Source organism: Oncorhynchus tshawytscha, linkage group LG16 (assembly GCF_018296145.1).
Source record: "Oncorhynchus tshawytscha isolate Ot180627B linkage group LG16, Otsh_v2.0, whole genome shotgun sequence".
Taxonomy (NCBI): Eukaryota; Metazoa; Chordata; class Actinopteri; order Salmoniformes; family Salmonidae; genus Oncorhynchus; species Oncorhynchus tshawytscha.
Window position 1 is genome coordinate 53,164,165 of NC_056444.1, and position 15,612 is coordinate 53,179,776.

A 15,612-nucleotide genomic window follows, 5' to 3' on the forward strand; every position below is an offset into this window, starting at 1 on the left:
TCACAAAATAGATGGCATCATGAGGGAAGGAAAATTATGTGGATATACTAAAGCAACATCTCAAGACATCAGTTAAAGCTTGGTCGCAAATTGGTCTTCCAAATGGACAATGACCCCAAGCATACTTCCAAAGTTGTAGCAAAATGGCTTAAGGACAACAAAGTCAAGGTATTGGAGTGGCCATCACAAAGCCCTGACCTCAACCTATAGAAAATGTGTGGGCAGAACTGACAAGTGTGTGCGAGCAAGGAGGCCTACAACCCTGACTCAGTTACAACAGCACTGTCAGGAGGAATGGGCCAAGATTCACCCAACTTATTGTGGGAAGCTTTTGGGAGGCTACTCGAAACATTTGACCCAAGTTAAACAATTTAAAGGCAATGCTACCAAATACTAATTGAGTGTATGTAAACTTCTGACCCACTGGGAATGTGATGAAAGAAATAAAAGCTGAAAGAAATCATTCTCTCTATTATTATTCTGACATTTCACATTCTTAAAATAAAGTGGTGATCCTAACTGACCTAAGACATGGACTTTTTACTTGGATTAAATGTCAGTAATTGTGAAAAACTGAGTTTAAATGTATTTGGCTAAGGTGTATGTAAACATCTGACTTCAACTGTATAATCAAAGACATAAAAGGTTAATGATAATACTAAGAAATTGTTTAGATAAGTAAAAATTTACTTTGAACATACGTGTAAAGTTATTTTGTGTGACATTTTTCCATTTATACTATTGTTTTGCTGTTTGTAACATTAGAAATAATTGAGGTTGAGTCATCAAAAGTGAATGATCATATCCTTAAAATGTTTACTAATGAATGTAGCAACAGTTAGGTAGATACAAAAACCATATTCAATTAAATTGGGCAAATCTAATGCCAGAACACCAATATGCCATACAGTAACACCAGTGACACAATGTGAAATCAATGACAAACAAATGTTATCAATTTATTAGTAATATTTTTAATTTCTGCTGGATCATGCCTTCTGCTACGTGAGATGTTGCAGAAGGTGATGAGGGGCTCCTCTGCCACATAGAGGACACTTGCTTGTGTGACCCCCGAAGTGAACTGACTGGATCTCTGAAGCATACTTGCAAGTGAAGTTCTCACGGAAGTCTATATGGATCAGGCAATCAGTCAATCATTTTGTAATTTGGGTGAACTATCCCTTTAAGTAACTCTGTAGATACAGAGTACATGTGTCTTCCTACAGACAGATTGTCTTAATTCTGACCTTGCAGTACTGGGTTCACTGTCTGGAGTGGATGGGGAGGTCAACACTGTCGTTCCTGCTCTCAATCTCTCTGTTTTGCCTGTCTGACCCGCCATTTCATTCGCTACTGTCTTTTTTTTCCTTTCTGTGAGATCCTTCACTCTCTTTTTTAACTCTCTAACTAGTAGGTCTAGTGTTTTTGTGGTGTGGGTCAGCATCCCTCCCTGCGCTGTCTGTAGAGTATTTGCTGTTCAGCAGCACCTAATTTCGCCATATCTAACAAAAGGAAAGCCATATTATGTGATTATAATATTGAAAGTAATAAAATGCAAATAAGGCATTATCGTCATGTCACCGATGTTACCAGCTAGAACTGAAACACCGGTGACAAATCTGCAGACAAGATGGCATATCTAAGATTGCGGCCATTCTATCTCAAACCACACTTTTTAAGGTTTATATAAATCACTTAATCATGCAATTGTATCAATAATTTTAATCCAATTTCCTTTCCCCTAATCCAATCTCCTTTCCCACTATAACACCAGTGACACATCTTAAGTCCTTGCATGAAATTACCAAGTTAATCATCAAATTGTTAACATATGAGGAGAGAGTGCACACTCACCATGTGCTTTCAAAACAGTCCCATCACCAATGAACCTTCAATGACCCAGGAAGAATTTGGCAAGGATGTTGCATTTTTTTCAAGTGGTGGTTTTTATATATTTTAACACCAGTGACATGAAATTGAGGGACAGCTATTACTTGTAAATGATTTGTAATATTTATTTGATATTTTAGTTGTTTAAGTTGTCCACTAAATAACTATAATACTTTCATTTGTATTATGACATTTAAAGAGGGAGAAAAATATGTTTTTAAACTAGAAATATGTCACTAAACCATGACTCCTGACCAGAGGGACAAGCCAATTTCATGGTACTGACCGTGCTCTACAATATATAGAAAACATAGTTTGCAACATAACTGTCTTACATATGTTTTATTAATAATAAAAGGTCAAGTGTTTTTCCTGATGAATAAGGCAGGTACAGGAAAGCAGAATTGTAGAATGACCCCTATCACTAATAAACTATAGAGATGCATTCATTGTCATATTCTCTTGATAAAAAGCTATAATTCATGTTAAATCATGTTAGTTAAGTATTATATACCGAAGTACACGTCTTCTGTCCAGTAAGTGGACAAGTTTAAAGACGTTCTTATTATTTAAGGTCTGCATGGATTTTGTTATATTTAGTCTTCTTTGGGGTTAAATGATAAAGAGACACATAAAACTCCCCTGTAAACCCCAAAGGGTTATTATATAATGTACATAATTTTGCACTAGACTTCAGTATCCTGGGTCTGTGCAGATAAACGATATGTAAGCACATTGTGTTATGTTACTTGAAAACATAAAATGTCTCTACTTTCGGTATGTATTTTATTATGTAGGCTATTACTATTGCGCATTGTGCATATATATAACTGTATTAAAAACTACAATACTGTGGTATATTACTCGTCCTATTAATTTCAACTATCCATTTTTGGTATGACTCGGCATGTAGGTGAGAACATAGCCCTCGACAAAGCGCCAAAACGTTATTTCATTTTACTTGGTATGAAAATGTATTCGTACTCTATATATGCACGGAAAGCGCTCTAATCAAGGTGCACCCACCAACTGTTACCCCAAAGTTTAAGGTGCAATATGCACTGGTTGCTAGAATTCTAATAGTTCGCCTAATTTCAGTTTGTGTGACAAAACAAGCAATGCGCATGGTGTAGAAAAGCATTGTACCATCTAAACCGCTGTGGAAATATATTGTCAATAACCAAAATATTGTTTGAAGCTGGTGTACAAAACCGAAAGTAAAAGACGCAAAAACCAAGCGTATGAACCGGAAGCATAGAAATAGCTAACATGGAACAGATCAACTGCAACTTAGACTTGCTTTCAATTACAATTACATATCTATAACTCATTTATATTTATATTTGGTTGGGTCTCCCAAAAAGTTACATATTGCAGCTGTTGGATTTGCATAGGCGCTTGGACTGACAGTCGTTGTGAGGAACAATCTGCAGACGACAAAAAAATCGTTGCGACCCATCAAATGGGATAGTCTCTGCTGCCCTCGCGCGGTCTTTTATCGTGATGATTTGAACTGCATGTGCCAGTGACGCAAGTTTAGCTAGCTTTTCCTGTAAAGGGTGACACTGACAGCTTCTCACGGAACTTATCATCTGTTGTGAGTTGTGAAAACCAGCTAACCTCCAAAATAAACATTTAGATGTTCGTTCGTTCTGATCCACAACAAAAACAGGTAACTTTTTAAATATAGTACTTTCTTTGTATGCATTGTCAGTTTAACCTAAACAAACATGTTCGCCTAAATAGTGCACAGGAAGCCTGCAATCAGTTATGAGACCGCTATTCAAAGAAACCGACTAATTTCATTGTCAACAAAACAACTAATTTATTTGGCTAAACTTAGCTTTAGAAGTACACTGTCATGTTACAGCCTATGTAACAAAATGTCGAATAACTGTTTGTTTTTTTCCAGTGGTGGGAAAGTACCCAATTGTCATACTTGAGTAAAAGTAAAGATATGTTAATATTAGAAAATGACTCAACCAGCAAAATACCACTTGAGTAAGTCTAAAAGTACTTGGGTTAAAATATACTTAAGTATGAAAATAAATGTAATTGATCAAATGTACTTAAGTATCAAAAGTAAAAGTTTAAATCATTTCAATTTCCTCATATTAAGTCAACCAAACGGCACGATTTTCTTGTTTTTTAATTAACAGATAGCCATGGGCACACTCCAACACTCAGACATAATTTACAAACGAAGTATTTGTGTTTAGTGAGTCCACCAGATCAGAGGCAGTAGATGACCAGGGATGTTGTCTTCGTGAGTGCGTGAATTGGACCAGTTTCCTGTCCTGCTAAGAATTCAAAATGTAACAAGTACTTTTGGGTGTCAGGGGAAATGCATGGAGTCAAAAGTACATTATTTTCTTTAGGAATGTAGTGAAGTAAAAGTAAAAGTTGTCAATAAATAAAATAGTAAAGTAAAGTACAGATACAACAATAAAAAGTAGTACTTTAAAGTATTTTTACTTAAGTACTTTACACCACTGATCATTTCTAGCTAGTAATAGGCTACATTATAACTTCACCGGTAGGCTATTCCTTGAATTTACGATCTGTCAAAACCATGTCCCTTGATCTTGCTAACCGGCTGCAATAGCATGCTACCCGACTGAGTCTGCATATTGCTATCCTCACTGCACCAGGAGACTTGCGCCAAGACAAGCTCAACAAAGAGCCAGTCATCATTATCATCATGTCGGGAACACAATCGCAAGCCACAGCCTCATCCCTCCAGATATGCAGGTAAGCAAAACGATGCGCTGTGTTAAGAAATGTAATTGATATGTTTCTTTATCTGTGACATATTGGATGAGATCCAACGAGTGTACTGTGGAGAGCAGCTCAACTACCGGTTTGCGTGCACATTTCAAAGCGGCCCGATAATCCGCCAAATAGATTTTTCTCTCGGTCTATTCCGGCAAATGTTGACTGCATAGAAGTCACATAAGGACGACACACTATAATAGGGACAAATACTGTTATTCTTAGTACAATACAGAATGACTACCGGGAGCTGAGCCTCAAAATGTGCACGCGATCACATGTCGTGTGAGGATCTTTTCGACAATGATGCTCGGATATGATGACGAACCGGTACAAGATGCGTAGAGGCAAACAAGGACATCTTAAGGTCGTCCTGGGGCATTTATAGTATATTTGCGAGACCCCTGTAAATCACACCAAACAAGTAGGCCTAACACATAAATAAATAATTAAACTCCCAAATAACCTCTCGCTATTCAGTTTGAATGGGCAAACGTCAGACCAGTGTGTGCTGACTAATATAATTGTAGCCGTTTTAAATCGTCTCCCAAACGGTTCCGGTTGTCGTAAAAAGTCAACAGAACAGTAAAACATGGGCAGATAAATGATGCGCATTCCCGTCGGCGGTAGTTTTGTTAATATTTGCATTGGCTTTTGTCGCAGCATTCATCTTATCAAATGCCTTTGCTGAGTTTTACAATGTAGTCTACAGCAGCGTCCATTTGCACTGCATTATGGTTCTGTATTATCATCCTCCTAAAGGTAGAAAGAAGCATTGCACCACACCACACCAAGAGAGACAAAGGCATTGTTCAATATGAACATGTCCCATGAAGAAGAAAAAGGCCAGACTAGCCTATACTTAACACTGATTGCTATAATGCTTTAATAGTTTGTTATAATCATTAATGTCTTATTATAAGGCGTATTATCTTATTATAAAGGATACTAGTGTTATGTATTTCTATGTAGCAGCTATTCAATTGGACACCATAGCTGCTTGTTAGTATCGTCAGCTATAAAATGATAATACAACATTGTATGTAAGTTGTAGTAGGCTACAATGCTTTATGACTCTCACATACTAAAATAATTTATCATGTATTAAAATCATCTTGGTCCTACTCTGGAACATTCCATTGCAAAAGCCGAAATCTAACTAACTTCACCTCCCTTTCGGATCATAAATCAGGGTGGAGCAGATCCATGACATAGCAACGCAGTAAATGAGAGTGAGTAGTTTCTAGACATGTACCGGCCATATACGTTGATCATTAGCCAAGGCTCCTCCCCTGGCATTTGTTTACACTTGGGTCCATCAATTTGGAGGGAAGCATTTATACTGGATTGTATGGAACAAGCATGTCTGTGACTACTGCCAGGTAAGAGAGGACAATGCCATGTAGTGCTTTGAATGTTCAAATTAAAACCTTAAGAGTCGGTCTGATACTTTACAGGCAGCCAATGCACCGAGGCTTAATCTGGAGTAATGTGATTGTACTTTCTTGTAATGTTGATTAAAATGTGTCTGATAGTGTTCGGTACAAGTTATAAGTTCTTATTTTAGGTACTTGACCAACCAGACCGTAGGGCATGACTACATAAAACCTTGCTCTCCCAGCTTGGGCCTTATCTGAATCAGATCAAATCTATTCTCTGTTGTCGATGACTTCACTAAGCTTAGACAATAGACTATTTGAAATCATTCAAATCATTTTTGCGTTTGCTGTAGTCTGCCTGGAGTGCTAGATGGGCAGGGTTTCAACTCTTGCGACTATATTGTCTTTGTTTCATTGTGCCAGGCAAACGCAATCAATCCCAGATAAAGTATCATAAATGAGCGCTGGACACATAGCCGTGCAGGCCGAGACTTCATATTAAGTTCATCTTGTGCCTGTGTAACACTGTAATTACTCTAGTAACAACCTTGTATTCACATGCTGTTATATGCACTGTTTTGATTCAAATAATGAGACAATGCTTTTTGTGACCCTTGTGTCAGCAGATGACACCAGTGTAAAGTTGTAAGATATCTTAGGGTAGGGGTTCATAAACATTAGACATGGCAAAATGTGTAGAATTGCAAGAACATTTGCTTTAAAACAGCCCAATTTCCTCTGCACCCCATGACAAAATGTGTAGAATTGCAGGAAACTCGCCGCCAACCAGATGCATTTGACATTTACTGTACTTTTCACACCATCTGTCAATAACAAAATCTCAAAATATTCTGGATACATTCAGTAACACAATAATATTCATAGAAATCTTGGAGTAAGTGCAAGATAAGAAAAAAGAATGACAAGGGTTTGAGTGAGAGGTCTAACTGGTGTCTCCAAGTGGCCACACACCTCTCCAAACTGCACAGTTACTAAGTCATTTCAATGCACTTTTTTGACTCAAGGAAAGAGCCTTCAACTATAAGGTGCTTTTTTGAGCTCTCCTAGCTTTGCCATTGAGGAACTGAAGCAAGCACACTTGTAGTTCCCACCATAACACAATTACAGTTATTTTTTTACGCAATCCAAAAACATTCCATTAATAAATTACAATCCGGGTCAGATGTGCATCATTTGAAAGCTTATTCTATTGCAACATGACTAGCTAAGTTATAAAATACGATCTTACAGTGTTAGGCTTTCAAAAGGCACTTCAGAGTAACAGATTGTAATTTTAGTGCTCATAGAATGGAGTCATGAGTGCATTCAAGTGTGTGTTCCGCAGCTAATTGTCTCCACAATACAACGAACATGGGCTCATTCTGTTCAGGACAAGCCAGGGTATAACACGTTATCCTTGTAACTGTGGATCGAACCTAGCGATAATAAACATCGATGCTGTAAATTACATTCGTTTTCAAAAATGGAAATGTGAAGTGCACATTTGGACTCATGGGTGTGTGGTTTGCTTCTATGACATCAAAGCGGTATTTATTATAATCTCATCTTTCAGAACACATCGACTCCTCTCGATTTACAGCATTTCCCTCACTCAGACAAAAAACATTTTTGCAAATGTAGCCCAATTAGCCAGAGGGATGGGGACATCTTCTTGTCGCACACGTGGTGCTAAAGTGTATAACTGCTGTCAGTCAAAACCCATACAGTGCTGTGAAGCGGAGAACTTGAGATTTAATGTCATGTATAGCATGTTACTGTACAGCCACTGCATTCCAATTTAGGCGGTTATCAATGACAAAACCTGCCATTTTCAACCCGTGTACAGGATGACAGTGGCTGTGAGTCAAAAGGGCTACCAACCAGTTAATCCAATAGCAAAAAATACAAGATGCATGTTTCTGAAAGTAATATGCTACTGTACTGTAAACTATAGTACATTACACTGTTTTAACATTAGGTTATACACTTGTACTACCCATCAACATTTACTGAAAATAACATTTCCATCATTTCTATCTCATGTGTGATCAAAGGTGTGATCATTGAAGATCTTCCACAATTATTGATGCATGAATACATTGTATTTTTTCAGATATAATTACAATGTGGGTGTACTGTAACAGATGAAATTAAACAAAGGAAACAATTGAAAGAAATAAACAAGTTAACAGGCAGTAGTTTGCATCAAGCCTGTCTTGAGCATTTGGCCAAAGGCTCTCATCCATATTGCAGTGAATGTCCTGATTGTTGATGCACCTAGGGAAAAACCTTTTGGTATGGGGAATCCAAGCCTGACATTGGTCTGGGTTGATGTCATCGCATGACTCATCAGTGGGCATGCTCATGTGGATGGCGATCATACACCTTCCAACTCCATTCTGAAAATAATTCCTTGATAGGGTTGAGGAAAGGAGAGTATGGGGCCAGGTATAGGTTCAGGAATCGGGGATGGACTGGAAACCATGCCTGAACCACCTCTGCATGGTGGAACCTGACATTGTCCCACACAATGGCATAGGGGACCCCTTCACCTTGACAGGCCTGCTGAGTCTCATTGAGGAACTCAATGTAGGACCCAATACTACTAGGGATGCATTGGTGTATTAGATATATTGGTAAACATATCAGAATCGGCCGATATTAGCTAAAAAATGCCAACATCGGTATCGGCCAGATGTCTAGTTTAACGCCGATGTGCAAAACCGATGTCAAAGCTGATGTGCCACACCTATATAATGTAGGTACATGACGTAATACTCGGTGACACCCACAGAACACAACTGGGAAGAGTTTACGCAAATATTAGCATTGTAGCGCTTATCGCAGGACTGTGACTGTGTGAAATCACCTCCCCAGTCAGCCTATTGTTTGTATTGACATTCATATTGTACTGTACAGCTTTACCACAATATTTTTTCCCAATGTCCTCCTCAGAGTTATCAGACTCCAAAACATCCACCCAGTATTGTTTTTCCTCTGGAATAGTATTCAATACACATAGATTGACAATAAATGTGGCTCAATTCAGTTGTTTCAGAGTTCCGCAATAAGAGCTACTACGCTAATGTTCTCTGGGTGTCACTGAGTAGACTGATACCTCATGTCATTGATCCACAAGCCATAGGTAAGGCTGTACAGTGAAATAAGTATGCCCCCAATGCAATTCTAAAGTATAATACATCCAGTGTGATTTCAACAGATTTTGTCAAATTAACAAATTATTGTCTTTTGTTGATTTTATATAAGAACATTCCAACCTCATTTAGCATGATCTATTCAATTATGGCATAATTCTACTTGTTTGTATTAATTTGCATTACTGTCAATGGCACTTTTATTTTGAAGGCTAACCGCAAAGTCCACTATTCTAGCTAGTCCTTATTGTGGCTAGCATAGATGGGTCCGACCATCATTAATCAAATAATAACTGTCTTGTAAATTATGGTTATTTTAGATGATGACACCTAGCTATATAGTTAGTTAGCTATAGCTACTGAAACAGATCGTTGATTTGCTATGTTTTTGGGGAAGAACATTGTTTGCATCCATCAGCTAGCTAGCTTTTTTATGACCAACACTGTAGGTGCGCGAGACAACTTTACCAGCATCATAGCATACGTATCGATGAATCGTTGTGACATGAAATAAAGTGATAGTGTAATGAATGTGTAATACCTCCGTTAAAAATGTATTGAGGTGTTAAATTATTATGTGACGTGCAGTCATATTCAGGTCCTGATTGGTCAATAAGCTTATTTGACACGCAAAGACCTAAACGCCGTTTCATAGTTTGAGAAATCCTGATCGAGAATGAAACGACTGAACAAATGAACAACAAAACAGCACAGCAAGTTAGTGAAAGAAATAGGTTTTGATTCGGTTTTACTGGTAATGAGGAAATACGTAAATGCCAACAAAATAACTTTTTGGTCAGTGTGGTGTGTGTGTAACCTTTATTTAACTAGGCAAGTCAGTTAAAAACAAATTCTTATTTACAATGATGGCCTACCCCGGGCCAAACCCGGATGACGCTGGGCCAATTGTGCACCTCCATATGGGATTTGAAGTAGGGACTGTAGTGACGCCTCTTGCACTGAGATGCACTGCCTTAGACCGATGCGTCCATGTGTGTGTGTGTTAACTATTTAACTCTACTAGAAGGCCACAAAAATGTTAAATATCGTCATCGGTATCAGTATCGTTTTTTTTTTGGCAAGGAAAATATCGGGTATCAGCCAAAAATGTAATATCGGTGCATCACTAAATACTAAATCATTTTATTTTTGCCAGCACGATATCATTCCTGGCCCTCACCATTTCCACCACTTCCCGCTCCTGCACATGGCCACCACCATGGAGTCTTCTGTCATTCTGAGGGTAGAAAAGAGTATGGTCAATCTGTCATTATGGTCAAATCAAAATCAAATCACATTTTATTTGTCACATGCGCCGAATACCAACAATGCAGTTTTAAGAAAAATACGTGTTAAGGAAAAAATAGATAAGTGAAAAATAAGAAATAAGAGTAACAATTAATTAAAGAGCGGCAGTAAAATAACAAGGCTATATACAGGTACACAGTCAATGAGCAGGTGCACTGTTTTTTTAAATAGGCAAGTCAGTTAAGAACCAATTCTTATTTTCAATGACAGCCTAGGAACAGTGGGTTAACTGCCTGTCCTGGGGCAGAATGACAGATTTGTACCTTGTCAGCTCGGGGATTTGAACTTGCAACCTTTCAGCTGCTAGTCCAACACTCTAACCACTAGGCTACCCTGCCGCCCTGAGGTAATTGAGGTTAGTCGAGGTAATTGAGGTAATATGTACATGTAGGTAGAGTTAAAGTGACTATGCATAGATAATATATAGAGAATAGCAGCAGAGTAAAAGAGGGGGGACATTGCAACCTGTCTGGGTAGACATTTGATTGGCTGTTCAGGAGTCTTATGGCTTGGGGGTAGAAGCTGTTGAAAAGTATTTTGGACCTAGACTTGGCGCTCCAGTACCGCTTGCCGTGCGGTAGCAGAGAGAACAGTCTATGACTATGACTCCTCTGACACCGCCTGGTATAGAGGTCCTGGATGGCAGGAAGCTTGGCCCCAGTGATGTACCTGGCCGTACGCACTACCCTCTGTAGTGCCTTGTGGTTTGAGGCCGATCAGTTGCCATACCAGGCAGTGATGCAACCAGTCAGGATGCTCTCGATGGATCTGAGGACCCATGCCAAATCTTTTGAGTCTTCTGAGGGGGAATAGGTTTTGTCGTGTCCTCTTCACAACTGTCTTGGTGTGCTTGGACCATGATAGTTTGTTGGTGATGTGGACACCAAGGATCTTGAAGCTCTGCTTGGTCCTCCTTTTCCTGTATTCCACAATCAACTCCTTCATCTTGATCACGTTGACGGAGAGGTTGTTGTCCTGGCTCCACACGGCCAGGTCTCTGACCTCCTCCTTATAGGCTGTCTCATCGTTGTCAGTGATCAGGCCTACCACTGTTGTGTCATCAGCAAACTTAATGATGGTGTTGGAGCCGTGCCTGGCCGTGCATTCATGAGTGAACGGGGAGTACAGTAGGGGACTAAGCACGCACCCCTGAGGGGCCCCCGTGTTGAGGATCAGCGTGGCGGATGTGTTGTTACCTACCCATAACCACCTGGGGGCGGCCCGTCAGGAAGTCCAGGATCCAGTTGTAGATGGAGGTGTTTAGTCCCAGGGTCCTTACCTTAGTGATGAGCTTTGAGGGCCCTAGGGTGTTGAACGCTGAACTGTAGTCAAGGAACAGTATTCTCACATAGTTGTTCCTTTTGTCCAGGTGGGAAAGGGCAGTGTGGAGTGCAATAGAGATTCCATCATATGTGGATCTGTTGGGGCGGTATGCAAATTGTAGTGTGTCTAGGATTTCTGTGATAATGGAGTTGATGTGGGCCATGACCAGCCTTTCAAAGCACTTCATGGCTACCAATGTGAGAGCTACGGGTCGGTAGTCATTTAAGCAGGTTCCCTTAGTGTGCTTGGGCATAGGGACTACAGTGGTCTGCTTGAAACATGTTGATATTACAGACTCAGACAGGGAGAGTTTGAACATGTCAGTGAAGACACTTGTCAGTTGGTCAGTGCATGCTCGGAGTACACGTCCTGCGAATCCGTTTGGCCCTGCGTGTCTGTGAATGTTGACCTGTTTAAAGGTCTTACTCACATCGGCTTTGGAGAGCGTGATCACACAGTCGTCTGGAACAGCTGATGCTCATGCATGCTTCGGTATTACTTGCCTCGAAGCGAGCACAGAAGTTATTTAGCTAATCTGGTAGGCTTGTGTCACTGGGCAGTTCGGGGCTGTGCTCTGCAAGGGCCGCGGCTTTTGTGGAGCGATGGGTAACGATGCTTCGTGGGTGTCAGTTGTTGCTGTGTGCAGAGGGTATACTGTTACACCTGCACACTTAACATGCTGGTAGAAATGCGGGAAAACAGATTTAAGTGTCCCTGCATTAAAGTCCCCTGCCACTAGGAGCTCCGCCTCTGGATGAGCATTTTCCTGTTTGATTATGGCCATTTACAGCTCATTGAGTGCGGTCTCAGGGCCAGCATCGGTTTATGGTGGTAAATAGACAGCTACGAAGAATATAGATGAAAACTCTCTTGGTAAATAGTGTGGTCTACAGCTTATCATGAGATACTCTACCTCAGGTGAGCAAAACCTCAAGACTTCCTTAGATATCGTGCACCAGCTGTTGTTTACAAATATACATAGACCGCCACCCCTTGTCTTACCAGAGGCTACTGTTCTATCCTGCCAATACAGTGTATAACCCGCCAGCTGTATGTTATTCATGTTGTCGTTCAGCCACAACTCGGTGGAACATAAGATATTACAGTTTTTAATGTCTCGTTGGTAGGATATACATGCTTGTAGTTCGTCTATTTTATTATCCAATGATTGTACGTTGGCTAATAGGACCGATGGTAAAGGCAAATTACCCACTTGCCGCCGGATCCTTACAAGGCACCCGACCTTCGTCCTCTTTCTCCTGCGAATGACGGAGATGAGGGCCTTGTCAGGTGTCTGGAGGAAATCCCTCTCGTCCGACTCATTAAAGAAAAAAATTGTCTTTCAATACGAGGTGAGTAATCGGTGTCCTGAGTTCTAGAAGCCCTTTTCGGTCATAAGAGAGTGGCAGATAACGCCATAAAACACACACAATAGCACAATTGGTTAGGAGACAGTAAAACGGGAGCCATTCTCTCCGGTGCCATCATAAGAATACAGGTACTAACAAGATACATACAACACGTAGTATATGATATTGTGTGAATTTACATGTATTCAAATATGTCATTTTGTGGTAAAGCATATTGCATATTCTGCAAACTGACTTATTTTCTTTGCGAAGTGTCATAATGATAGAATTGACCGCTGATTTCTTTAGGCTAGTATGAACCAACCTTGTAGCCTCTGCCACGGTAAGGAGTCTGTTGATAACATTTTGGATACATGTTTACTGTAGATGATGCATTTGTTACATACAATACCTCTCTGTTCTTGTCAATATCAGACTTAGTTTACAGTAAATTTAGTGCAGCTTACTACTTTGAACATCTCCAAGAGGCAATGTATCATCTTAACCCTGAAGATGCTCATTCAGTTAAGCCATTTCGCGTATATTTCAGCTATTCATTCCCCTTAATCATTCTCCTTACCATATTAATCAGGAAGACGTCACTGGAAAACAAGTGTATGTGGAGTGGCTGCCAGGAACAGCTGTGTGTGTGTTTGTTTCACAGATACCTCTCTCGCTAGGTAGGCCTGTTGAGAGAACACATTGGGATGTGTTCATTAGGCATCAAATGTAAGAAAACAGACTGAAACTGGTAGGGACTACCTTGGATTGTCCATTAAGTACTGCAAATTTTCATTTTCTGTTTAGAAACATTTAAAAAAAAATCCAACTGAACACGACCCTGATGTAATATTGGTGATGCTGAACCTCAGTCAGTCATATGCTTGTAGTACCTGTGGACGCACCACAGCTTTTAATGTCTTAATTACATCAATGATGCACTTTCATGGGACAGGACGGATTTTTCGAAAGCACGCAAAATTTTTGGTCGTTTGCCATTCGCCGCTTAGGTAAACTGTTTTGTATTTTGTATTTTGCATGTTGTTGTTTCTTCTTGTGGCATGTCAGCTGGACATGGATTTTTCGAAAGGAGAATCAGCACCACATTATAGTCGTTTGACGATGATTTAATTACCACTTTCTACACTGATCTGTTGACTTATTGTCTGTTATAGTCATACCGGTTAGCCTACATGGGATGATTAATGATAGCATAAGAACTTTGTTCCACTTTTTAAGCAGTTACTTTTCAAAAGAAGGGAGATACAAATTTAACGTGGAACAGAATTGAACACAACACAGGATCATTTTGAGCTGTATTAAATGCTTTGAAAAACTGGGCCCTGGAGTGGCATTTTCCTGGGAAAATGTGTAATGTTGTGATGGCTATGGATTTAAAAATAGCTTTGATCTAAGAGATTCAAACTGGTTCTCGTCCCTATCGGGTTTCCAGATCCTGCTATTTGGTTCTTTGTTAGAAGGAGGAAAGTGTGTGTCACTGTGTCGAGTCATAAAAGAGAGATGCTGAGATTAGAGACACGGAGGTGCTGGGCTTCATCTGGTTTATTATAAACCCTGGACACACACATAGGCAGACACACACACACACACACACACACACATGCATTACATTTGATCTCAGTGTAATGCAGACAGATGTTCTTGTATTACCTTTACACATGCCAATCATACCGTACATCTCTTTCCTGTAACTCATTATTAAAATGACTATGACATTTACATTGCCAGATCAAATGAAAGCTCAACCTCCCCACAATATTTCCTGTTCTGCTCTCCAAATATGGCAATTGCCATGGCAACCACATGGAGAGGGAAGCTCTTATTGGCCAAGGTCCCATGGGGATGGGCAGTAGCGCGAGTGCTAGGAAGCCAGTTAGTCCGGAAATCACAACAGAGGCGGGGTCAGTGTGATGGTGTCAGAGTATGATGTCATTGTGGGTTGTAACAGGGAGATGAGTGGTGAATGAAGAGTAGCAAATGAAAAGCAGAGAGGCTGATGGACTGGTCACAGACTGGTTGTAGAGACAGATAGACAGACAGACAGACAGACAGCAGGAGTGTTAAGACACACAGGTTGCACACAGGTTTCCCCTCAATCAGCAGACTGGAGATGGGTCCCAAACAGCAACTCAGCAGGTAGAGTTGATGCACACACACACACACATTTTTTTCCCCCCAGAGTCCATGATCATGCTTTGTAGCCTACTTCTTTGAGTGAGTTATGACAGACTACCTGTGTCATTTAGTCAGTTAATTAAGTAAAGAGACAGGTTCAGTATACAGTAACCTCCATTGAAATTACAACGCTGATTTTCTAACATTGCAAACTATTGGTCAATAGTTTCTCCCTATTACTTAGTGATCAGTCATGCATTGAATATGAATCAAAGTGAGACAAATTGGAAGGGTACTTGG

General features: G+C 40.0%; 1 protein-coding gene across 7 annotated transcripts in view; it reads left to right on the plus strand.

Moving 5' to 3' along the window:
• Positions 1-3,406: 3,406 nt before the first annotated feature.
• Positions 3,407-15,612, plus strand: part of acot7 (acyl-CoA thioesterase 7) — a 71,131-nt gene continuing 58,925 nt past the window's right edge. For 2 of the 7 annotated variants that reach the window (XM_024400406.2, XM_024400409.2), the window contains exons 1-2: positions 3,407-3,562; positions 4,542-4,641. In XM_024400406.2, the coding sequence (XP_024256174.1) occupies positions 4,592-4,641 (50 nt within the window). In that variant the 5' untranslated portion in view covers positions 3,407-3,562; positions 4,542-4,591. Of the gene's footprint in view, positions 3,563-4,495; positions 4,642-15,175; positions 15,334-15,612 lie in introns of those variants that run through there. The other 5 variants (XM_024400404.2, XM_024400405.2, XM_024400407.2 and 2 more) reach the window with 4 other exon arrangements.